This window comes from Triticum urartu, chromosome 3A (genome assembly GCF_056163025.1).
Source record: "Triticum urartu cultivar PI428250 chromosome 3A, HENAU_Tu73, whole genome shotgun sequence".
Classification (NCBI taxonomy): domain Eukaryota; kingdom Viridiplantae; phylum Streptophyta; class Magnoliopsida; order Poales; family Poaceae; genus Triticum; species Triticum urartu.
This window is the reverse complement of record NC_141875.1, coordinates 183524284-183550104: the sequence shown is the minus strand read 5'-3', so window position 1 is coordinate 183550104 and position 25821 is coordinate 183524284. Positions and strand designations below refer to the sequence as shown.

Below are 25821 nucleotides of genomic sequence, written 5' to 3'. Positions count from 1 at the left end.
ACGCAGTTCAAGCTCCCAAATCTGACCTGATGGCCAGGGCGTAGCTTTCGATCTGCTCCAGATGGCCAAATGAGTTGGCCCGCAGTGCGAAGCCGCCGAACATGAAGATCTGTCCGGGGAGGAAAGTTTCTCCTTGGACAGCGTCATTATTGACCATCGAAGGGGCCATCGAACCTTTTGGCGACAGCATAGTGGAACTCTCAATGAAAGCACCAATGTCGGTGTCAAAACCGGCAGATCTCGGGTAGGGGGTCCCGAACTGTGCATCTAAGGTCGATGGTAACAGGAGACAAGGGACATGATGTTTACCCAGGTTCGGGCCCTCTCTATGGAGGTAATACCCTACATCCTGCTTGATTGATATTGATGAATATGAGTATTACAAGAGTTGATCTACCTCGAGATCGTAATGGCTAAACCCTAGAGATCTAGCTTGTATGGCTATGATAATGAGTATCCCCTATCCGGACTAAGTCCTCCGGTTTATATAGACACCGAAAGGATCTAGGGTTACACACGGTCGGTTACAAAGAAGGGAATCTACATGTTCGTTCGCCAAGCTTGCCTTCCACGCCAAGGAGAGTCCCATCCGGACACGGGTGTTGTCTTTGGTCTTCGTATCTTCACAGCCCATCAGTCCGGCCCATAACTAACAGGTCAGGCGCCCGAGGACCCCTTAGTCCAGGACTCCCTCAGCCGCCAGCCCACCATCGACCGCCGGGATCATCACCCGCTCCGCCACCGCCGCCCGAAGGAGGGAGGTGGAGGTGGAGGCCCGCACATGCGTCAGCGACCTTGCGCGCTACATCGAGTTCCTGCGGGAGGAGGAGGAGGAGCGCCTCGTCGATCATGCAAAGAGCCTTACCGCAGTCATGGTCGCAGCACACGCCGACGTAGAGGCGAGGAATCGGGAGATCTACGAGCAGTCCAGCCGCTTCGAGAGGGATCGTCTGGATCGGTGGTGGGCGTTCGAGGTGGCGAGCGTCGTTGAACATGCAGCAGCGGCAGGCACCGTATTGCATTTGTCCAGCTCGTCGGCCTCCTCCTCCTCTGCCTCTTACTGAGCGCGCTCGGCAGAGGAGAGGCTGCCGGAAGTAGCACAAAGCCCCTCCGTAGTATTAGTAGTAGTATTTAGGGGCTAGTTTGTCCAGTTCATCTAACTATAGATTTGTCCAGTTGAACTAGCTATTTCAGTATGTGGTTGGCAACAATTGGGGAAAAGTTTGGTCGGTTCAGCTGTCGAGTTGAGCTATTTGTATAAATTAAGAACGACTGCTTAATTTATGAATGAAATCTATGCTTAATTACTGAATTTTAGTTGCAAAAATTAGATAGTGTTAGTGATTTCTAGCTGCATATTTTGACAAATCACAGTGTTACAAGGATTGACAAATGGCAATGTTACTAGATCAACAAATGTCAATCTTTCCAGTTTGACAAATGGCAACATACCCAATATGACAGACGCAAATCTTACCAAATTGTTTGTATGTGGTTGCACACGGGTCATTCGAAACAACCGTTTGCGTTGAAGGGACGACCATAGCTCTCACTTTGCATATGAGTGTTCTATCTAAAACGTTTGCGATCAAGAGATGCAGAAATCCTGCTTGGCACATTTTCTCTTGGCTTCTTGGGGAAGCTGTCAGTTTGCATACGGGTGTTCTAACTAAAACATTTGCAATCAAGAGCTGCACAAATCCTGCTAGGCACATTTTCCCTTGGCTTCCTGGGGAAGTTGTCGGTTTTGCATACGGGTGTTCTAACTAAAACGTTTGTGATGGGTGTTTCATATTTAAAAACCATATTAAACTGTGGCTTGGGCGCCATTAATGTAGAGGATGCGAGCAAGGCGGGTGGACATGGAAGTCAAAGGGCTCACTTCCCGGTGAGCCTGCGCGGCGTACAGCTCGCACGCTTCCCGATGAGCCTCCGCATTGGAGTACAGCTTGCACTCCTCCCGTTTAGTCGAGCACTCAAGCACCTGTCCGCACGACACCTCCTAGCCATTAAAAGAGTGAGGTGTGGCATCACGTGAATGGTTAACAGAACACACACAATTTAAATTATACAAAACGTTTGAGATGTTACAGTGTCAACTATTTGTTTCACAATGCCTTTGTTGGTTGTTATTCGAGTGCGCCTTCTCTCAAAATGGACACGAAAAATACCACAGCATGTCGGGTGCCATTCCATTATAGCATTCCAAGTTTCATGAATTTCAGACGAGTTTTGGATTTACTAGAATTTAAAAATAAAGTATCTTAACATTTTGTCGGCAATCAACAGTGCCCTGGTGTTTGAAATTCATTCTCATTTCTTGCATGGGACCTAAGCATGCACCGAATGACACAGATTTGATTTTTCAACCAATTTATATGCACTAGAGCATGTGCATGTAGTTCAAATTTAAATTATGCACATAAAATGCCTAGAAAACCCAGTTGATGTATAAAATGTCCAAACGAACCCCGAAAAATTCCAAAATTAAACACAACACTCCTATTGTTCTATGTTGACACTAGAATTTTTTTGAAAGCAATAAGAGGAAATGGATATCTTTTCGTCCCCAAAGGTGGCACGTTCCCTACCGAAACCATCACGCTTATTGTGAGAAGCTCTGGTTTGTGAGAAGCTTATACCCAAACCTGCCCCAAATGGGACAAAAAATTTACCACGGCATGTTGATGCCGCTCCATGATAGCATGCCAAGTTTCATGAATTTTAGACGAGTTTTGGATTTACTAGAATTTAAAAACCAAGTATCTCAATGTTTGCGCCGAGTGATGGTGGCAGGGTGTTTGAAATTCATTCCCGTTTCTTGCATGGGACCTAAGCATGCACCGAAGGACACAAATTTGATTTTTCAACCAATTTATATGCATTGGAGGATGTGCATGTAGTTCAAATTTGAATTATGCACATAAAATGCCTGGAAAACCCAGTTAATGTATAAAAATGTCCAACGAACCTCGAGAAATTCCAAAATTAAACACAACACTCCTGTTGTTCTATGTTGACACCCGAAAAATTTTGAAAGCGATAAGAGGCAACGGATATTGTTTCGTCCCCAAAGGTGGCACGTTCCCTACCGAAACTATCACGCTTGTTGTGAGAAGCTCTGGTTTGTGAGAATCTTATACCCAAACCTGCCCCAAATGGGACAAAAAATTTACCACGGCATGTTGATGTTATTCCATGATAGCATGCCAAGTTTCATGAATTTCAGTCGAGTTTTGGATTTACTAGAATTTAAAAACTAGGTATCTCAATGTTTGCGGCCGAGCGACGGTGGCAGGGTATTTGAAATTCATTCCCATTTCTTGCATGGGACCTAAGCATGCAACCAAGGACACATATTTGATTTTTCAACCAGTTTATATGCACTGGAGAATGTGCATGTAGTTCAAATTTAAATTATGCACATAAAATGCCTAGAAACCCCAATTAATGTATAAAAATGTCCAAACGAACCCTGAAAATTCCAAAATTAAACACAACACTCCTGTTGTTCTGTGTTGACACTCAAAAAAATTTGAAAGCAATATGAGGCAACGGATATCGTTTCGTCCCCAAAGGTGGCACGTTCCCTACCGAAACCATCACGCTTGTTGTGAGAAGCTCTAGTTATTGAGAAGTTAATACCCAAACATACCCCAAATGGGACAAAAAATTTACCATGGCATGTTGATTCCGCTCCATGATAGCATGCCAAGTTTCATGAGTTTCAGACGAGTTTTGGATTTACTAGAATTTAAAAACCAGGTATCTCAATGTTTGCGGTCGAGTGACGGTGGCAGGGTGTTTGAAATTCATTCCCATTTCTTGCATGGGACCTAAGCATGCAACCAAGGACATAGATTTGATTTTTCAACTAGTTTATATGCATTGGAGAATGTGCATGTAGTTCAAATTTGAATTATGCACATAAATGCCTGGAAAACCTAGTTAATGTATAAAAATGTCCAAAAAAACCCCGAAAAATTCTAAAATTAAACACAACACTCGTGTTGTTCTATGTTGACACTAGAAAAAATTAAAGTAATAAGAGGCAATGGATATCATTTCGTCCCCAAAGGTGGCACGTTCCCTACCGAAACCACCAAGCTTGTTGTGAGAAGCTCTGGTCTGTGAGAAGCTTATACCCAAACCTGCCCCAAATGGGACAAAAAATTTACCACGGCATGTTGATGCCGCTCCATGATAGCATGCCAAGTTTCATGAATTTCATATGAGTTTTGGATTTACTAGAATTTATAAACCAGGTATCTCAATGTTTGCGGCCGAGTGACGGTGGCAGGGTGTTTGACATTCATTCCCATTTCTTGCATGGGACCTAAGCATGCAACCAAGGACACGTATTTGATTTTTCAACCCGTTTATATGCACTGGAGCATGTGCATGTAGTTCAAATTTGAATTATGCACCTGAAATGCCTACAAAACCAAGTTAATGTATAAAAATGTCCAAACGAACCCTGAATAATTCCAATTTTTTTGACGACACACCTATAGTTGTATGTTCACTACAGATAGAAATTCTAGCAATTCAAACACCATCCTTTGCATTTGTGACCCCATTATGTAATTCAAATCAAGACGATAAATCAGGTAGATCGCACACAGTTTATTATCACCAACTGTGTGAGATGCGGCACAAAATATCTTGGAGCACCGTCGGTGTATAATACTCCTATGGCTTACGTGAGAAGGTGCGTCGGCTATAGTCCACAGCCAGCGTGTCAAGCACACTAGCTCACTCCCCAAATATCATTTCACTGTTCATTCGTCGCCGGTGAAAGATGGGGACGTGGACCCGCGTCATGAGGGAAACTCCGGCGGCCCACTCCGGCGAGAGCGTGGCCGCAGCCGCCAGGCGCGTGCTAACAAGATTCATGAGGGCGCCCGCAGTCTGCGTCCGGGCGGCCAAGGCAGCCCAAATGGCCGATGTTGCTTCTCAGGCGGCACCAGCAGCATTTGCCTTGGGGATAGCAACTGGCGAGAGCGGCATAGTAGTTGCTCGTTCCGCAGCGGCGGCCTTAGACCTGATGTAGGCCACCCACTACCATGTTGAGGCCGTCCACGCCCAGCTCGTGGCGGTCACCGCACAAATCGAACGAAACTTCTTCGACAACGGTCGGCAACCCACGGCCGAAGAGTTGGCAATCACCGAGAGAGTTCGAGCAGCCGTACGTTCCTGTGCGGCATACCTTACCACAACGGAGCCCGCCAAAGCCCAGATCATTTGACATTCATTCCCATTTCTTGCATGGGACCTAAGCATGCAACCAAGGACACATATTTGATTTTTCAACCCGTTTATATGCACTAGAGCATGTGCATGTAGTTCAAATTTGAATTATGCACCTGAAATGCCTACAAAACCAAGTTAATGTATAAAAATGTCCAAACGAACCCTGAATAATTCCAGTTTTTTTGACAACGCACCTATAGTTGCATGTTCACTGCAGATAGAAATTCTAGCAATTCAAACACCATCCTTTGCAGTTGTGACCCCATTACGTAATTCAAATCAAGACGATAAATCAAGTAGATCGCACACAGTTTATTATCACCAACTGTGTGAGATGCAGCACAAAAAATATCTTGGAGCACCGTTGGTGTATAATACTCCTATGGCTTACGCGAGAAGGTGCGTCGGCTACAGTCCACAACCAGCATGTCAAGCAAACTAGCTCACTCCCCAAATATCATTTCACTGTTCATTCGTCGCCAGTGAAAGATGGGAACGTGGACCCGTGTCATGAGGGCAACTCCGGCGGCCCACTCCAGCGAGAGCGTGGCCGCAGCCGCCAGGCGCGTGCTAACAAGCTTCGTGAGGGCGACTGCAGTCTGCGTCCGGGCGACCAAGGCAGCCCAAATGGCAGATGTTGCTTCTCAGGCGGCGGCGGCAGCATCTGCCTCGGGGATAGCAACTGGCGAGAGCGGCATAGTAGTTGCCATTCTGCAGTGGCGGCCTTAGCCCTGATGTAGGCCGCCCACTACCATGTTAAGGCCGTCCACGCCCAGCTCGTGGCGGTCACCGCATAAATCGAACGAAGCTTCTCCGACGACGGTCGGCAACCCATGGCCGAAGAGTTGGCAATCACCGAGAGAGTTCGAGTAGCCGTTCGTTCCTATGCGACATACCTTGCCACAACGGAGCCCGCCAAAGCCCAGATCGCGGTCGCCCACGCCCAGCTCGTGGCGGCCTATTCCAAAGATATGGCGGACGCGGATGGCGAGATGCTTGCCGAGTATGGTGCAATTGATGCCATGGAGCCCCTTCCCCAGGAGATCGTCGGGCGCGAGCTGGACATGGAGGCGGCGGCGGAGATCTACGAGCACCAACCATAGTAGTACTCTTTGTTTTGTTTAATTAAGAGCACCGGTCTTTAATTTGTTAGAGTAATGTTTAGGTCAGCTAGCTCTGTTTAATTGCTGAACTTGCTCGATTAAGAAGTATGGGTGTGCTGTAGTCTCCTTTGTGCACCCAATTATGCAATGACGTGGATGACCACTGTAACCAGGGAAATTCAAACCAAAATTGTTGACGTTCAAACTCATCACACATGGGTTAATCTATCTGAATCGTTTGTGATGCTCACATATATCGTACACAGTTCTGAATAAGGGACCGTGTCTGATGACACTTTGCGCGCCAGTTCTTTCGCTGAAGCGATTCCAAATTTTCGGCTTCCGCGGAAATATCTACCTCCCCCCCATTACCAAAAGCCACATTTCCCCTATTTCCGCCTTCCTTACCAATTTGAAACCTTCACTCCTTGCTTGCAGCGCCGCCTCCTCGCCGGCGACCCTCCTCCACACTACTCGGCCTCGCCTATCCAGGCAGGTAATCCACACCCGACCCCCATCCTCCTCCTCCTTCCACATCCCACATGTCCCGACCGCCAACACGACACCTTCCAGTCAAATCACTGACCCCTCCACCAAATAAGTGTCGCCCTAAGCCATGGTGCGCGCAGTATAGCCAGGATCTCAAGGACCATTTGGCAGCGGAGAAGCAAATCGTGGCCACACACGCGGATGAGGTCGCGATGGCTGCCATTCGTGTTGACCCCCAGATCTTGGAGGATCACCTCGCCATTGAGGCCACTGTTGACGCCTCGCGCGCCGACGATGCAACGCGGTTGACTGTTTGGTTCAATTCTGCAATGCGATGTTCAATTGTTATGGGTGCATTCTATTATTGTATAACATGTGAGAAATAAATCGAATTTGGTTGTACTAAATACATGAGAAACAAATACAATTGCTATATTTCCAAATTGTTAAGCATGCTTGGTTTGGTTAACTGTTTGATCTTCTATTAGGAGTATGTTATATTGTGCAATGTGGTGCTCAGTTAACGCTTGGTTCATTTGTTGTGGTGTTTAGTTAACTGTTTTGTTTGGTTTAATTCTGCAATGCGATGTTCAATTATTGTGGGTGCATTCTGTATACCATGTGCAGAATAAATTAAATTTGGTTGTACTAAATACATGAGAAACAAATACAATTGCTATGTTTCTAAGTTGTTACGCATGCTTGGTTTGGTTAACTGTCTAATCTTCTATTAGGAGTATGTTATATTGTGCAATGTGGTGCTCAGTTAATGTTTGATTCATTTGTTGTGGTGTTTAGTTAACTGCTTGGTTCAATTCTGCAATGCGATGTCCAATTGTTGTGGCTGCATTCTGTTATTGTATACCATGTGAGGAATAAATCGAATTTGGATGCACTTAATACATGAAAAACATATACAAGTGCTATATTTCCTAGTTCTTAATCATGCTTGGTTTGGATAAATGGGTTTTCCATGTGGCTTGAATTAATCTGATGAATTTGCAATGTGCTTATTTTTCATCAAAATATCTTACTAATAGCATGCAAACCCTTACTTAACCTGATGACTAACTACCTTATATGTGTTGCAGGGAAACAATGGGAAGCACTAAGGTTTACAATAGAGGTTAGCACATGCATGGTCTGTTGTCTAATAGCACATTATTGTGCAATTGCAGGAACCATTCTAATATTTAGGTTTTTAACAATTTGGCCTTGCACATGTAGGTCCTGCTGTCGGAGATTTTGACCCACTATTTGACCCTTTTTGCATATGGGGAAATGAGTTGTCCATGAATATCAGTCAAGTCAAGAAACTTACAAAGATTGTTATGATAAAGAAATTAGCGACAAAAAACAACAAGATCTTTGTCTACACAATGCAGAAGACATCAGTTCACTACAGGATGGTACTAACTATTATACCTTGCCTTTTTTTATTCCTTTGCCCCATTTCCAATATAGAGAAGATATTTATGCACATCCTTGTTTTCAGGCCTTTCCAAAGCAGTTCACTGATGATTACCTCTCAAACCACCTATATGGTCAGGAGACGAGGAAGGTATTCATACCACACCCACGGTTCAGTATTGAAGTGTTCCTGAAGAGGATGAAGGATGGACGGTCAATCATCCACAGGCACTGGCCTAAAGTTACAAAGACCTTCAACATCAATGAAGGCTCAATATTCACCTTCTGCTTCAACAGTTTTCTAGATGAGATACATATGTCTATGTACCGTCTATGATGCTAATTTCGAAAGGTTATAGATGTTGCATGTGAAACTTGGTGCTGGTGTAGTTCTATAATAGAGTAGCTGAGTGCTGAAGCTATATGATGTTGTACTCTGATGTATTTCAAATATGAAAATGAAATATATTGTATGCTTAATATGAAATGTCAATTAGATTAATAAATAGATTATTAATAATCGGATAATTAGCCTTCTAATTGGGATTTTCTATTGCAAACGGTTATTGAGAAAACACCGTGTGTGATGCATTCAATAATGCACACCATTTCTAGGAATAAACCATGTTAGATTAATGAACAATCACACACGACTTTCTCTTGAAAACTGTTTGCGTTAGGCCACCTTGCGCAAATGTTTACCACATAAAAACTGTTTGCGATGGACAGTCTTTGCCACACAGTTTCTTCTATGCACCGTGTATGATCCATTCAATAACGCAAACGGTAAAATTGTTAATACCGTGTGCAATGGCAACGCTATCACAAACGATTTAATGGGGAAAATTATGTGTGATGTACCTGTGAATGGAACATTTTCCTTGGAGCGACTGTGTGGCATGTACATACGAACGAAACATGTAGCGGGGACTGACTGTGTGGGATGTACTTGCGACTGGAAATAATTTCGCCTGTATAATTGTATTGTTTAGCTCTACTGTACGTATTTCGTATTTGAGCGCTCACCGGTCGCACACGAACTCATTTTACCGAGCGTGTGTGCCAGGAGGGCATATCCCCGACGGTTTCTGTGTCGTGTGGGAATGACCCCCCTATCGTCGTCACTCACTAGGCGACGGTTCCAAATGCCATCGCGGAAAGGGGTTAAAAAATCGTTTGTATAGCACCTCGTTGTACTAGTGTAAGCTGGGAGGCGAAACATTAAGCCCCTATCTTTCTCTGTGTTCAACAGATGCTTTTGTTCTAAAAATAAGCTTTTATTGTCAGCAATCATGTAAGACTATATGATAGTTGAGTATGTGGAATTTTCTAAATCAAAGCTCTTACATATACTCTTCCTGAAAATAAGATGAATTGCAATTGTTTGATGACCGAGAACATGGTTTGTCAGTTTTCAAGAAACTTTATGGTCTATATATGAATAGCTTGCTACTTGATCATGAGAAGTTTTATGAGATGAGCTATTGTTTATGATAAAGAATAATGCTTGAAAAAGTGTTTGGAACTATCATTGATAAAATTTATGCACTATGCTAGCATTCACACTTCATAAATTATTTCTTTTATCATTTACCTACTCAAGGACGAGCAGTAATTAAGCTTGGGGATGTTGATACGTCTCCAGCGTATCTATTATTTATGAAGTAGTCATGCCATGTTTACAACAATTTTATATGGTTTTGGTATGATTTGATTAGAACTAACCCGGACTGACGTTGTTTTCAGCAGAACTACCGTGGTGTCGTTTTTTGTGCAGAAATAAAAGTTCTCGGAATGGGCTGAAAATTTACGGTGATTTCTATGGATCAAAAGAGAACCCCAAAGCACAAGAGTTGGACCAGAAGCTTCACGACAAAGCGGCAAGGGTGGAGGGCGCGCCCACCCCCCTAGGGCATGCCCCCTAGCTTGTCACTGCCTCGTGAACCCCCTTGACGTGAGATCGATGCCAAAATTCCTATAAATACCAAAAAAACCCGAAAAGAAATCTAGATCGGGAGTTCCTCCGCCGCAAGCCTCCGTAGCCACGAAAAATCAATCTAGGCCCTCTCCGGCACCCTGCTGGAGGGGGCCATCATCACCGGAGGCCATGAAGGAGGATCCCGTGGGGGGGCATCATCACCATGGAGGCCAAGGACCAGAGGGAGAACCTCTCCCCATCTAGGGGGAGGCCATGGAGGAGGAATCACAAGGGGTAGACACTCTCCCCCTCTCTTTCGGTGGCGCCGGAATGCCGCCGGGGAACCATCGTCGCGGTGATTGTCTTCATCAACATCACCATCATCATCACTTTTATGCGGTCCACTCTCCCGCACCCCGCTGTAATCCCCTACTTGAACATGGTGCTTTATGCCATATATTATGATCCAATGATGTGTTGCCATCCTATGATGTTTTGAGTAGATTTCTTTTGTCCTTTGGGTTGATTGATGATCTAGATTAGTTTAGTTGTATGTTTTATTTTGATGATGTCCTATGGTGCCTTCTGTGCCGCACACACGTGAAGGATTCCCACTGTAGGGTGTTGCAATATGTTCATGATTCGCTTATAGTGGGTTGCTAAAGTGAGGTAAGCTTAAACTTGAAACTTTAATGCTATGGTTGGGTTTTACCTTTTTTAGTAGTTGTTGATGCTTGCTATAGTTTCAATCATAAGTGCATATGATCCAAGAAGAGAAAGTATGTTAGCTTATGCCTCTCCCTCATATAAAATTGCAATAATGACTACGATTTTGTTAACAATTGCCTAGGACAATTCCGCACACCTATCCATCATTATTCCACACTCGCTATTTATAATATATTCTAACTTTATGTTAACATCACCTATTTTTATATTTTAGCTCTCCGACATCATGCAAAGCTATCCTCTTTATACCCACAACGTAGTTTTATTTCTCGTTTCTAGATGAAAGCAAACATTCGGTGTACGTAGAGTCGTGTCAGTGGCAAATAGGACTTGAGAGAATATTGATCTTACATTTAGCTCCTTGTGGGTTCGACACTCCATACTTATCACTTCCACCTTCAGAAATTGCTACGATGACTCCTTGCATTTGGGGATTATCAAGGGCATCTCCAACTGTAACCCGTAAATTTCCTCCCGCATCCGTCCGCGGACAGGGCGACCAGTCCGCGGACATGGACGCGGGACGCGGCCATCCAACTGTACTCGCATACATTTCAAGCTCTTTTTCAACAAAGAGGATGAAATTCGTGCAAACAAGGTCGGATTTCATATAAACACGTCTAGATTTCATATAAACAAGATGAATTTCATTACATTTACATGAAAGTGGTGCTAGTCCGTCTCTAGAGGTATAAGTATAATACCTAATCTAAACGGTCATCGGCGCCCGTTCCCCGTGTCCGTGAAGGAAATAAGCCCTAGAGGCTATAATGAAGTTGTTATTTATATTTCCTTATACCATGATAAATGCTTATTATTCATGCTAGAATTGTACTAATCGGAAACCTGATACATGTGTGGATACATAGACAAAACACAGTGTCCCCAGTAAGCCTCTACTAGACTAGCTCGTTAATCAAAGATGGTTAAGTTTCCTAACCATAGACATGTGTTGTCATTTTATGAACGGGATCACATCATTAGGAGAATGATGTGATGGACAAGATCCATCCGTTAGCTTAGCATAATGATCGTTAAATTTTATTGCTATTGCTTTCTTCATGACTTATACATATTCCTTTGACTATGAGATTATGCAACTCCCAAATACCGGAGGAATACCATGTGTGCTATCAAACATCACAACGTAACTAGGTGATTATAAAGATGCTCTACAGGTATCTCTGAAGGTGTTTGTTGGGTTGGCATAGATCGATATTAGGATTTGTCACTCCGAGTATCGGAGAGGTATCTCTGGGCCCTCTCAGTAATGCACATCATAATAAGCCTTGCAAGCAAAGTGACTAATGAGTTAGTTGCGCGATGATGCATTACAGAACGAGTAAAGAGACTTGCCGGTAATGAGATTGAACTAGGTATGAAGATACCGACGATCGAATCTCGGGCAAGTAACATACCAATGACAAAGGGAATAACGTATGTTGTCATTGCGGTTTGACCGATAAAGATCTTCGTAGAATATGTAGGAACCAATATGAGCATCCTGGTTCTAGTGTTGGTTATTGACTGGAGATGTGTCTCGGTCATGTATACATAGTTCTCGAACCCATAGGGTCTGCACGCTTAACGTTCAATGACGATTTGTATTATGAGTTATGTGTTTTGGTGACTGAAGATTGTTCGGAGTCCCGGATGAGATCACGGACATGACAAGGAGTCTCGAAATGGTCGAGAGGTGAAGATTGATATATTGAACGATAGTATTCGGACACCGGAATGGTTCTGGAATGTTTCGGGTATTTTTTGGAGTACCGGGAGGTTACCGGACCCCCCCCCCCAGGGGGGGGAAGTAATGGGCCTACATGGGCCATAGGGGAGAGAGAAGGGAGCCCACAAGGGGTGCCCCCCCCATGGGAGTCCGAATTGGACAAAGGGGAGGGGGTGTGGCCCCCTTTCCTTCTCCCTCTCCCTCTCCCTCTCCTTCCCTTTTCCCTCTCCGAAAGAAAGGAAAGGGGCCGACTAGGAGTCCTAGTCGGTTCCCCCCCCATGGCTCGCCCCCTGTGGCCGGCCTCCTCCCTCTCCTACTTTATATATGGGGGCAAGGGGGCACCACAAAGCACAACAGTTGTTTCTTAGCCGTGTGCGGTGCACCCCTCCACAGTTTACTCCTCCGGTCATATTGTCATAGTGCGTAGGCGAATCCCTGCGCGGATCACATCACCATCATCGTCACCACGCCGTCGTGATGACGAAACTCTCCCTCGACACTTTGCTGGATCAAGAGTTCGAGGGACGTCATCGAGCTGAACGTGTGCTGAACTCGGAGGTGACGTACGTTCGGTACTTGATCGGTTGGATCGCGAAGACGTTCGACTATATCAACCGCGTTAACCTAACGCTTCCGCTTTCGGTCTACGAGGGTACGTGGACACACTCCCCCCTCTAGTTGCTATGCACCTCCTAGATAGATCTTGCGTGTTCGTAGGAAATTTTTTGAAATTGCATGCTATGTTCCCCAACAGTCCGACCATAGGCCGAGAATTGAAGCTTCGCCGTCTCCACTTCCGCCTCAGCGCTCTCCAGCTCCGCCTCCGTAACCTTTGCCTTCGGAGGTCTGGGAAGTGAAGTTGTCCGCCTCCACATCGCCGCCAAGCGACTAATCGGCCAAAGGTGTTGAGCCCACCAAGCTTGGAGTCGATGGGAGGGGAGGAGCGGTGGCCTTCCTGGGACACGAGCGACGGTGACCTACCGTGCACTACTGTTCCTTGCTGCCGGCACCGCCCACAGACGCGTCAGCTTCATGGTTGTCGTGGCGGGGCGCGGACTTGGCATGTCCTCCCTGTCGTCGTGGTCTTGGCGAACACCGCCTCGCCCACGTTGTCGCTCTCCTTGTAGGCGGTCGCCACCTCCACCACTGAGCGAGGCGAATCTCGCGGGCTAAGCGGTAAGGCTCAAGCAGAGCCTCCTGCTTTGCCAGGTTCGCGTCTGGTGCGACAGCCCTGCCAGCGGCGTGCTGCTCCATCGCCTACACGTGCTCCTACTGGAGGTGGTGGTTGTAGGCGGCGTCGGCCTGCGCCTCCCGAAACTGCTCCTCCCGCACCATGTCCATGTAATGGACACGGGCCTCGCCGATGGTCAAGGTGCAATGCACCAGCGAGGTTGGCGCGTGGAGGAGGGTTGCGCTGGTTCATCGGCAGTGGCGTCCTCCATTGGGACGTCATCGTGCTCCGGCTGCCTGCCGGCCAACCAGCCAGCAACAATGGCAGCTATCTCCTTCTTCTGGTCTGACGTCAGCCATCCCAGAGAGCTTTGACGGGGGAGGGATCCATGGTGGGAGTGGTGCGGAGAGGGATTGGAGGTGGATGGCTGCGGCCATGGCCAGGGCACCGATTTTTATAGCAATGGTGGGCGGCAGAGGGATGGACGGGTGGCGCCGGAGGAGACGCCTCGGCAACCACGTGGCATCAATATGGGCATCAAATGGACGGACAGGCGGCCATCGTGTCGCTTGAATGCGCGGCAGTCGCCTGCACCGGGAAGCAACGCGGGCGGCGCCAGTGAGCGGTCACGTCGCGGCCGGGCATGAATGCGGGCGCTGATGCTCCGGAGCGGCGCGGACCAAAAATGTGTGGGGGGAGGGTGAGGTTTTTGGTGGGCCAAAGCGGTCAGAACAAGGCTTGCGATCGGTCCAGGCTCCGGCAAAGTCCCCCACGTTTGTCTCCGGTTTACGGGAGAAATCCCGTCAGGACCACCCCACGGATCGATACATGCCCACGTTGGATGGATTTCGCTGTCCAGACAGCATGATTCAGACGGATGCGGGAGGTTTTGAGGGTCAGTGTTGGAGATGCTTTAAGTACAATGCTTATATACAGAGATATATAACAATCTTATGTTCCATAGTAATTGCTCCGGGTACTGCGTAGTTTCGATCGAGCATTGTGATACTGAATTTCCCTCCTCTTCTCAGCTGCTTTTGGTTTCTATCTCTGACGAAAACACATATCGGAAAATAAATAATCAGCTCCAGTGCAAGCTGGGATGCATGATTTCAAAGGCCAAACTGCGTCAGTAACCAACAGATACCTCCGTCGTGCCCAGAGCACTAGTATATAGTGTAATGAACGGATGAAGATGAACGATCTACTGTATGAGGTTTCTCGAGGGCAGGGCATACAACAGGTACGCCCAATGAACGGATGAAGACGCACGATCTATGAGCTAGTACACTGTACCAATCCAATCAACGGACGAAGAGAATTTGATTAGGTAACAACAGCATATTTACACGCCAAAACCATATGCAGAATAAAGTAGAATCTGCACGTAAGGTATGTGTTAAAATCTTCCTTTTCGAACCTAACAGCGAAACCAAAATGTTAGATGACCAAACATTTGACAGGGTGAGGAGAATTAGCAGTGTTTTCCAAAATATCAGCACCAACCACACCCCCAAACGGCTCACCTACAGCCTAACAAAACAACACAACCAACTGTAACACATATCATAAGCTTTCTGTGATCGAAGGGAAGAGGAAAAGAATTCCTCCCTCACGAAACAGATGTCTTGCAAGAAATGCAAATTCACCTGAAACCAGTAAGAAAAACGAGCACCTGAGTACACGGCTCACTATTTATATGTACCTGCGGCTTGAGCATTGTTGCTACCATCATTCCAAAGTAACCAGCCAGCAGCAGTCCTCATCGATCTATAGATGGCTTCCCTCCTGCTGCTGCTGCAAGCCATCATCCGTGGTGCCGACGAGGGGCGTCTCGGCACAAGGGAGGTGCCAGAGGAGGTGAAGCAGCCCAAGATGTTCTCCCCAAACCCTCTGTTGGAGCACAAGGGATGCAGGCTCGACGACGACGACATGGAAGAAGAACGGTGGCTGGTTGCCTGCTTGCAGTGGCCCCGGACCAATCACCAATCAGCTTGGATGCAGACGATCTGATCTCATCGATCACTTATATTCATAAATGGAGTGCCTGTCAATCTCGAATGAAGATGGCTGGCTCTGCCTTCCAATGTAGTTCTTGCCTACATTGCCTAGGATAAAGTATTTTGTGTCTGAACAAATGTTGGTTGATTTCTTGCATGGCTAGTACAAAATGTTCAACATAACAGAGCTATCTCACTGCCAATAAAACTCTATCTGTATACAGGAAGCAAGAACTTGTTATTGGTGAAATTTCTTTCACACATTTCAATGGCCGGTCAAATATACAGCATCCCAAATGATCAACATTTCAGACAGGTGGCAATTCAACCCCAGTCGACAAAAGGAAGTGGAGGATAGCCACCTTCGGGGGGAGGTTGCAGCGATGGAGGTAAGTTGCCCCATGAAGTGTGGCCTGTTAGTATGTTTCCTGTGAAATGTGACAGAAATAAACGTAGCATTATCAAATGGAAGCTCATAAAGAGGTTAAGTTCAACAGCGAGCCAACAGGTGGGCTTCAACAGGCTCAAGCCTGCCCTAGAAAACATTTTTTTATTACTAGAGCACTCCGGTCTGAGCCTAGCTCCCCAGCCCATCTAAAAGCCCATTCACCATATAGAAGATGAAAAGAATGCAGCAGTTAGCCAGGCCAATAGCTTCACACGCACAAGCACAGCACCACGCGACTCGACGCAGCCAGACAGCCACGCCGCTGGAAGGACAAGCCGCCAAATATTTATTTGTCTAATTCTCAAATTACTTTGCTACGTCAGTAAACTATTAGTCTACTTCATGATCTATTAATTGATTTAGTGTCCAATATAATTTGTTCGCAGTCCCCTCAATAAAGAAAACTTGTTCGCAGATTTACAAAAATGAAGAGAAAGAGTATGAGCATGCACAATTTTTACACAAGCAGTTCAGTTATACCCTTGCCGAACCTGAATTTGCCCCAGCTAATGTGAACCCAGATCCCCTCCCTTGATTTCTGTGAGCACATGTCGTTCCCAACTACCAGTGCCTAGGGTTCCCTCCACGCCGACACCTTAGTCGCGCTCCTCTCTTCCATTTGGCGGCCCCGTCGGTGGCCAGATGAGTGGGGACCTGCCCTTTTTTTGTTAGCTCTAGTAGGTCTTGTTTTCTCTTGGTTTTGGGTTCTCTGGCAGCTCAGCGAGGTGGTCGCGGGCGACGATGGTGTGTTGGGATAAAAATTGTGCTAATTTGGACAGATGACTTGCGGTTGGGCACTTGACCTACATTTCTATATTTTCTATATTTTGGTTAAGAAGGCGTTGTAGGGAAAGGCTGCATACTATAGACCCAAAGTGGTCGGACCCTTCCCCGGACCCTGCGCAAGCGAGAGCTACGTGCACCGGGCTGCCCTTTTTTTGGTTAGAAGGCGTTGTACAATAGCCGTAATAAGCAACATTTCACACCAATACATCAATACTTTCTGACTTTTTATTGTTGCTTCTCTAGTATTGATGTATTGGTGTGTAAATTCATAATACATTAGACAATATTTTCAATGATGATACCAATTTAGTTTAGCTACCATAAAAATATTTAAGCCCACCCTCCATCTTCTTCCTGGATTCACCACTGGTTAAGTATGATGAAACATCTATGAAGCTACCCTGGTAAGAGTTGCCTTTGTAAGCATCAAAATTCATTGCTTTGGAAAAAGCTCCCAAGGATATGACTAGAAGAAGCTGACAGCAAATTGTTAAGTACTAGCATATTACTAAAGCACTTTAATATGTAGTCCATTATCAGGCAGCAACAGGCGGACCTGCTTGCAATCGAATTGCCTCCAAACATCTAAATAGAACCTAATTACTGATTTGGAAACGAGGCAAATGGACCCGTTAGCATGCAAATGGTTATATTCAACAATTTTATGCCACGGGTTCTATCTAGAAAATGACAACTGAGGCATGGAAAATGTGATGAGCAGATAGCTTGCTGCGTATCATAATTTTTGTTTTCCAGTGGCTGCCACAAAATAAAATCAAGTAATATGTCTGGCAAGAGTCTCATGCAAGAAATAGATCACCTGAGAAAGAATTTCCTTCCACCGCCGGATATCCAACAAAATTTGGTTGAGTTCCAAGAAAATTAGACTGTTGCCCCATTGCTCCTGGAACAGGCCCTGAACCATAAAATGAATTCAATACATAAGGCCTGCCCAAGGAATAAATTCAGTACAAAATGAAGTATCTAGCGTGCCAAAATACGTAGCCACGAATTGCAACTAACAATTCGAGCATAACTCGCTCATGTTAACTCTACGGGAAGATGAATACTAGTACTAGTCCACAAGACTATAAATACACCTCAACGATTTTGTAGGCATACAGCTATCATTTCATGGTAAAAGTAAGTGAAGAACGGAATACTGCTTGAATCTCACAAAAGTGTAGCAACCAAACAAAAGTCTACACAACTATCCACCAGAGAACCCAAGCTGAGTCGCTTAAGTCAAGTTTAGCATTGTGAAGCAAGTTTCTAGGATATGAGTTGCATCCTACAAGCCATACATCATGTAAACATATGAATAATTCATTCACATCAAACCCATGCTAGGAGTACCAGAATAGCATCTGAAAGTAAACTGACCAGACGGAGCTAATGCCGGGTTCACAGCATGTGGCTTCGGATGGAAGTACCTGCATGCATCCCCAAACTTGCATGTTCCCTGTAACATCATCAATCAAGAAGCTAACTGAACAATGGTGCACTGAGTAACATCATCCACAAACCATCGCGCATGAACAATTGACCTCAGATTCATCTTGGCACAGCCACGCGTAATGCAGAATGCTGTAGCTAAACTAGTACTCCCTCTGTAAACGAATGTGGTAGGAATTAAGAACTGGTAAGGAAAGGAACGTGCCGTGCGGACGAAGTGGTTGCAGACGCCCTGGCCGAGGATCGCGCCGTCGGGCTGGAGGAGGGGAGATGGGCCGCCGTGGGACTCTGCCGAAGAAGACGGGTTTAGGTTTAGGGTCAAGAATGGGAGGGGGCGGGCAAGGTGTTCGAGGGAATGCGTCATAGGCCTTGAGGAGGGAGGGGAGGGGGACGTAACCTTGGCGGCGGACGGAGTCGTACCAGAGGGCGCGGGCGCGGTGGTGCTGGGCGCCCTGGAGGTGGCGCCTGCGGGCGGCGGCGGTGTCCTGGAACTCCTTGTCGCAGTAGTCGCAGTAGTACTTGCCCAGCGGCATCTCCTTCGTCTGCACCTTCGGGCTTCAGCCGCGTTTGCAATCAGAGATTTCGCGAGAGTTTTCTGACAGTTTCTAAGCAGTGAGATGTACTTATCTCTCGATCTTTCTTTGCTAAAATTCGTCCATCCAAAACTCTCTCGCTAGAGCCTCTTCCTATAATCACGTCATGTTAGGTTCGCTAAAGCAACTTTCCTGCAAATTTCTGAAATCAGCATTTCATTTGTATAACGGGAGTATCCATTTTATTGTTTTTATTGTTTAACAAACGAGGCTGATTTTTTCTGCTTGCGTTTGTACTGTGTTCAAAACTTTTCTGCAAAATTCTGATGTATCTAGAGACATTTTAACTTTTTAGTGTTAAGAACTCCATCCATCACTTAATATAAAACTGTTTTTGACATTGTGCGAACATAATACCAAGCAAAATTGTAAGACGTTTTTCACACGGCCAGTGTCACAGGTCAAAAATTGTCTTATACTTCCTCCGTCCTAAAATATAAGAACATTTTTAATAATGTCAAGACATTATTAAAAATGTTCTTATATTTTAGGACAAAGGGGATATTAAATTACAGAGGAAATATACTCTAGACAAATCTAAGACGACGGACATTAATTTACCAAGGGAGTACATTCACAGCAAAATTGGGTATGCTTCCAGCTTTTTCCGTTCAGAACGTTCGGAAACTTGCCGTGTTATTTCAAAAAAGTTAAGCCCAACCGTAGAAGACTGTATAAGCAAACCCCACAGCATAAGATTGAACGACTGAGTTGCATACATTACAGCTTCATGCAACAGAGTGAAAGATCAACTATTCAAAATGAGCTACAACCGAAACAAGATGAACACAAATCATGGCACGTTGCAACAAACGACTCAATAGGAGACAACAAGTACATAGCACCACTGCAGTAGCAACAGGTAGCCTTCAACAACAGGAATCTAAAACCAGGTGGCGGTGTCCGACGAGCAAGAAACTAGGAAAATCTTGAGGACCCAATACTAGGATCAATTACCATAAATACATTCATACTTCTCTAGAACATATTACAGATCAGCCATGGCAATCCCAATTCTCAGGCGAGGGTTAGTACAAGGGAGGATGAACCGGTTACATTGTCAAGCTTGCATCGCAGCATACTACTACTCAGCTACACAGGTCAACAGGGTGGAGTGGTCATACATCACGTCTTCCAACAACCATAATAGTTCATCATGCTCGCATGCTGCCCAACCAACATCCCCAGGGGAAATGTGGCACTTGTCGATGCAATTCCAACGACTCGTGCGACAAGCATCTCATAGTCACGCATGGGAGCTCTGCTTTCTCGCATGATCTGGGATCAATTTTGCCGCAACATCCGCTGGGATTCCTTTCAGTTCTGAGCACAAACAGAAAGCGAAAATAAGACTAGGTGTTGAAAATAAGACCAGGCAACAAATTAGATATTCAAGTCTAACACAAGTAATCACTATGATCCCAGCCACCACAAATAATCACTGTTGCATTACTTACCGTTAGGCTTGAAGTTAAAAAGAGGAGGCAGAAAGCGGCTATTCGGAAGGCGGGTACCCGGGTCCCGAAGCTCATCAAAGAAGGGGTGAACAAGTGCCTCAACCTGGACAGCAAGTTAATAGAGATCTTAGTAAAATACCATACTACACAAGATCATTGCAAAAGAATTGTATGAGTGCAGTATTCTCTGTGTTTCAACCACATGATGTGCATTCTAATATACTTACAGCAGTGCATCTTAGGTTGGGCGAGTACTGGAGGAGCCGAGAGACTAGATCAACAGCTTCAGGTGGCATCCTTTTATGGAATACCTACAGATTGCACGTGTTAGTAGGCTGATATGCACCAATACCTAACAGTATATAAACAGCACTACATAGATTTGTACCTTGTGCCATGGGTGTGCTTTAATCTGTGGGAATTTGAACTCTGTATAATTTGGGTTCATGCATTTAATTTCTTCCCTTGTAGGGGTACCAAGGACCTGCAGCAAATGATCAAATTCTATGTGATAAGAACTTTTGCCTGGGAAATAAAAAAGACAACCGATTGCTAAGCACTAGAACTGTTTAACCACCTTGATGATTTCAACAAGCTGGTCCACACCACTTTCACCAGGAAACAGAGGCTGTCAAACAAAATGACCTTGTAAGCCATTATGAACTAACAGTATAGTGCTGATTTGTTAAGGGCTACATTCAAGATGCACAAAGAAAAGCAAGCTGCTTACCTGCCCTAGCATAAGCTCAGCAAGAACACATCCAGCAGACCAAATGTCAATGGCTGTAGTGTACTCAGTAGCACCAAATATGAGCTCTGGAGCCCTATAGTATCGGGAACAAATGTATGATATGTTTGGTTCTCCCTTAACAAGAACTTTTGCACTCCCGAAGTCACACAGTTTCAGCTGGTGAGTATGTGGGTTTACCTACAGTTATAGTTCAGAAAAATCAATCCACAGATAAAAACATGTGATTGATTTTGAGACCAACAGAAGATGAGTAAGTTCTCAGCATACCAAAAGATTCTGTGGCTTGATATCCCTGTGGCAAACTCCAATGCTGCCATGAATGTAAGCCAGAGCCCTACATATCTGTCAAAATAAATAAATATGGGATTAGCAGACGCCCAAGTATAACGCGGTACCAAAAAAAAAAAGAACATACAGAAATATTACCTGGTATGTATACAGCTTCACATAGATTAGTGGCATGCGCTGGTTCATCTTGTTGTAATGCTTGACAACACGATGGACAGTCTCAGGCACATACTCGAGAACCAAGTTTAGATACAGTTCATCCTTCTCAGTTGTAGAAAAGAAACAATGCTTCAGAGCTACAACATTTGGGTGGTCAAGCAGGCGCATGGTCTGTAGCTCACGGTTCTTGTAGCGCTTATCCTGAAGGACCTTCTTAATGGCAACAGTTTCCCCTGTCTCCAAACATTTAGCCTGCAAAACGGACAGATTAAGGTTATATGAGACACAAGCTCCATGTACCCCAACATTAGTATATAGCAATCACAAGAAAATCTATTATGGTTATATAGGATATCCTAAATGTATAGATAGTTAGCTCAAGACAGGAATACAAAAAAACGCCTTCAGAGTAGATTCATGCGAGGCAATAAGAGAGCTGGCTGCCAATAAATAATAGACAAGCCTGAAGTTGTTGCAACTAACCTGGAATACAATACCAAATGAACCTTGACCAACAATCCGCTCAGCCATGTAGCTCACGGTCTGCAGGTACATCCAAGAACAAGATTATTAACATGAAATAAGTCACATAAACTATTCAGCTCAACAAACTATTCTAAGAAAGGTAGCATTAGCAGAGATTGACAATAATGAAGGCATTTAGGACATTTAGCACGCCACAATTATGTTGTTGGCCCAACGATCGAATCATGCATGCAGGCAAACAGATGAGAACAAAAGGCTGCTGATCCTAATCAAATGTGACATCATAGGAACAAACAGTCACCTGTTTGGGCTGACCATTTTTGCCACCAGTAGTTGTGACAATTATGTGTCCAGTCTCTGTTCCCTTGCCATTAATAATAGTGGCTTCCACTTCCTGCATATGTCATTCAAGCCAATCGTTAGGATTAAGTCGTATTTTTTGGAAATAAAATAGACTGCAGAAGACCCATCCAGATGACGCTTATCTGACCTTATCATCTCTTATCTTCAAATCGTTCATCTGATCTGGTAGCTTCTCAGCACCCATGCTGGTGCCGCTGCTGTTCTTGTGCCCAGACGGAGCAACCCCTACTGAAGCCATCTGTTACGGAAGCCAAGAGACGCCGATTCAGCAGCGCATCAATTCACAGAAGCAGTAGGTGTTTTGGTGTATCTGCAAATCGAATGACCAACATCAGTCATACGAGGTAGCAACAAAATTCAGAATAAACACGCCAGATGCAATTCACGACGGTTAAACACGAAATGTGCCTAACTAGCATAGCCAATTTGAGCGATGAAACGTTTATTTGGCCTAACTATTAGGTCTGCGCTCGGCGACCATGTTCTCGGGGAAAGCAGCTTTCCGCTCGAGAAAGTGGACCTGAAATAACGCAGCGAATGCATCTCATCTCTTGTGCATCTGTTTGGAGGGCATCAATAGATGCAAGGTACCAGCCTCTCAAACAATCACTACTACTGGGTACGATTTGACGGCGTAAATGATCTAGCTAGCAGTAAATAGCAGAAATATTTTAGCATTCGTACGAGTGCTCCCTGCTGACTAAACACCGACACAAATCCAGAACACACGCCGCCGCACCACATCCCTCCTAAGAAGCAACGCGTCGGAGAAAATCAGCTAATCTGCGAGGAATCCTCGCGCAAATTCCCGCAGAGATCGCAAAATGGCCTTGGCTTCCGTCAGGAAAAGGCGCGGATCCTGGCAGAGTCGTAGCCAGGTCACCGGAACGAACAATCAGCACGAGAAGCAGGAAGAGGCCACACGCTGCGCGGACTCAACAGCCACGGATGGATGGACCAGAGAACGCGTCTTCCCGGAGGACGCAAAACCCAGCAGCAGGAAGAACCAAATCGGCGAAGAAGGGGAAGGGACGCGCCGCGATTCATACCTCCTCCTTGCCGAGAGATCGCTGGATTCTCGGCTACCCCGCTCGCTCCGCCCTGTGTTGCGGCTGGGTTGGCTTCCCCCTTTCCTCTCCCCTCTCCCCTCTCCTTTCTGGTTGTCGGGACGCAACGAGATAGCAGTAGTAGTACTAGTCCAGCACCACCGGTGCGAGTGCCAAGGCCAAGGCGGAGGGACGACGCAGCGGCCGAAATGATTTGTGCCTGCCCCCCGCCTGCTGCCGAGGGCAGTCAAAGCAACCCACCACCACGGGAACGCGCGTCACCCGCCACGGCCCCGCCAGCCTCTACGCTCCCCGACAGGTGGGCCGTTTTCCTTAAAGGTCCCACACGTCGGGGTCGTGGAGCCGGTACGCGTCTCGTGGGGGCGCGTGGGGGCTCGGGATCGATGGATCCATTGGGGTTTGGTTGGCCACGCCTTTTGACCGGTCAAATCCGCGGGGCCCGCAGCCTGGACTGGACTGCCTCGGTGGGTCGCCCTTGCCGCTGCTCGCCTGCTTTATCGGCCCTCTCGCCGACGCGCGGGCCCGGCGTCACATGGCCCGCGGGACAGCGAGGGGAAGTGAGAGGGACGCGTGACGGGTGCCGTGTGCTGCCAAGGTACTAGTACTCGCCCTATTTCCCTTTCTTTTCACCGCGTCAGAGGACCGAAAGATTCGAGTAGGTCATGGGGGAAATGACGGGGCTGCCCCCGCCATTTCCCGCTGCGTCTGGTCTGGGTTGGGTAGATCTGGCTGGGGGTTTTGGTTTGGTTTGAACTCGGGGCGGGCTGGTGAACGGTAATGGGCGGCAGTGAGTGGAGAGAGGACCAGCGTCCAGCGGGAAGGGGGCTGAGCATGTGGCTGCAGCGAGGCGTGGGCGAAGTTTTTTCAGGACCGCGGGCGGGGGCAGCAGAGCACAGGTGCTACGTGTAACTCTGAGGCCGGACTGTGTGGTAAAGTACCACGCTGGATGCCAAAATTTCAAATTCACCGGCGAATCTCGCCTCGACAGCGGACCTGGGATGAGATCATGGAAATCATCGGTCTCCGCTCTTGAATTGAGACCCCAGCAGCCGCGAGTTATGGAGTGGGGGCTCGAGTGACGCTGACAGATGCTCCGTCTTGAGTACCCATTCTGAGAGACGGGTTTCGGTTTCAACTCAAGTGAGCCGAGCGGTAAATACCAGCGATTTTTTGTGGCTCCTAGACTCTGGACTTCCAGCGTGTTTAACGATGCAGTACTTCCTCCGTTTTCAGATGTAGCGTATATTTTGTTTTTTGCAAGTTAAACATGTCTATGTCTCACAAAATTAAGGAAAAGGTATCGACATTTACAATACAAAATGAGAACCATTAGATTCACGATGAAGGGTAATTTTATATTTCACAAATAATTGTGTATGTGCAATGCACGTTGATATCAGGCAATATATTAACTGCATTGCACATTAATATTAGATAAAATATATATTACATCTTAATATTAGGTAGGATATAACTATTTTGTTAATGCCAACATTGATATTAGGCATGTGCTAAATGTGTTTACTATCAAACATGTTTAATGCTAAATATCGGAGTGATGTAAACCGTTGGATAGATGCGTTTGAACGGGTGAGATATGTTGGATCTCCACAACTCACTATATTTGTATTGGTATCTCTATCTTCTCTATTACTCTCTCCGTTCTATAATGTGAGATGTTTTTACAAACTAGCATAGCTTGCAAAAGCGTCTTACACTATGGAACGGAGGGAGTATATTTATTTAGTAAGGCCAACTTCACCGCGCGACCCTATCTTGTCCGGATGTGTCCGTTTGGGGTAGAACGGACGAATAGCGCGGCCCCAAACGAATAAATGTCCGGATTTCGTCCGTTGCCCAAACTTGCGCCGAGTTTGAGGCGAAACGGACACCGCGCGGACGGGCTCGCCGCACGCTCTTGTCCTCCCGTGGCCCGCGTGTCGGGGACACTAGCAGTCCCTTCGCTTCCAATGCCTCCACCCCCTCTCCCCGCCCCGCCCCGCCGTCGGCGCCGCCGCTATTCTCCGCGCCGCCTCCTCACGACCGCAAGGTGTTCGACACTTTGCCCACAAAGGTATGGATAGTGGAGATGAGTTTTTCTTCCACCACTTCATTTGTTCATCGGACGATTCATCATCGCATGATGAAGATCTTGTGGTGGCTACA

The 25821-nt window shown here is 46.1% G+C and overlaps 2 protein-coding genes across 2 annotated transcripts; both read right to left on the bottom strand.

Annotated features, from left to right (window-relative positions):
* Positions 1–15223: 15223 nt before the first annotated feature.
* Positions 15224–19159, bottom strand: LOC125543606 (C2H2 and C2HC zinc fingers superfamily protein). Its single transcript, XM_048707002.2, has 5 exons — positions 18889–19159; positions 18697–18779; positions 18420–18498; positions 17857–17952; positions 15224–16230 (listed from the first exon to the last, which is right to left on the bottom strand). The coding sequence occupies exons 1-5, from the start codon at positions 19022–19024 to the stop codon at positions 16127–16129; spliced, it is 498 nt and encodes a 165-aa protein (XP_048562959.1). The 5' UTR covers positions 19025–19159; the 3' UTR covers positions 15224–16126.
* An 854-nt stretch (positions 19160–20013) lies between these two features.
* On the bottom strand, positions 20014–23857 carry LOC125543607 (glycogen synthase kinase-3 homolog MsK-3). The gene is made up of 12 exons (XM_048707003.2): positions 23638–23857; positions 22716–22898; positions 22527–22619; positions 22223–22282; positions 21719–21991; positions 21560–21634; positions 21272–21469; positions 21119–21169; positions 20930–21025; positions 20769–20852; positions 20542–20644; positions 20014–20407 (listed from the first exon to the last, which is right to left on the bottom strand). The coding sequence occupies exons 2-12, from the start codon at positions 22824–22826 to the stop codon at positions 20331–20333; spliced, it is 1221 nt and encodes a 406-aa protein (XP_048562960.2). The 5' UTR covers positions 22827–22898; positions 23638–23857; the 3' UTR covers positions 20014–20330.
* Positions 23858–25821: the final 1964 nt, after the last annotated feature.

Excerpts from the sequence above, each read along its gene's own strand:
- LOC125543606 (XM_048707002.2), bottom strand. The coding sequence starts at position 19,024 with ATGCCGCTGGGCAAGTACTACTGCGACTACTGCGACAAGGAGTTCCAG. Across the intron at positions 18,499-18,696 it reads GCAACCACTTCGTCCGCACG|GGAACATGCAAGTTTGGGGA; the intron begins GCACGTTCCTTT and ends ATGATGTTACAG. Across the intron at positions 17,953-18,419 it reads CCCGGCATTAGCTCCGTCTG|GGCCTGTTCCAGGAGCAATG; the intron begins GTCAGTTTACTT and ends TTTATGGTTCAG.
- LOC125543607 (XM_048707003.2), bottom strand. The coding sequence starts at position 22,826 with ATGGCTTCAGTAGGGGTTGCTCCGTCTGGGCACAAGAACAGCAGCGGC. Across the intron at positions 21,470-21,559 it reads TCAAGCCACAGAATCTTTTG|GTAAACCCACATACTCACCA; the intron begins GTATGCTGAGAA and ends CTATAACTGTAG. Across the intron at positions 20,408-20,541 it reads TTTTAACTTCAAGCCTAACG|AACTGAAAGGAATCCCAGCG; the intron begins GTAAGTAATGCA and ends GTTTGTGCTCAG.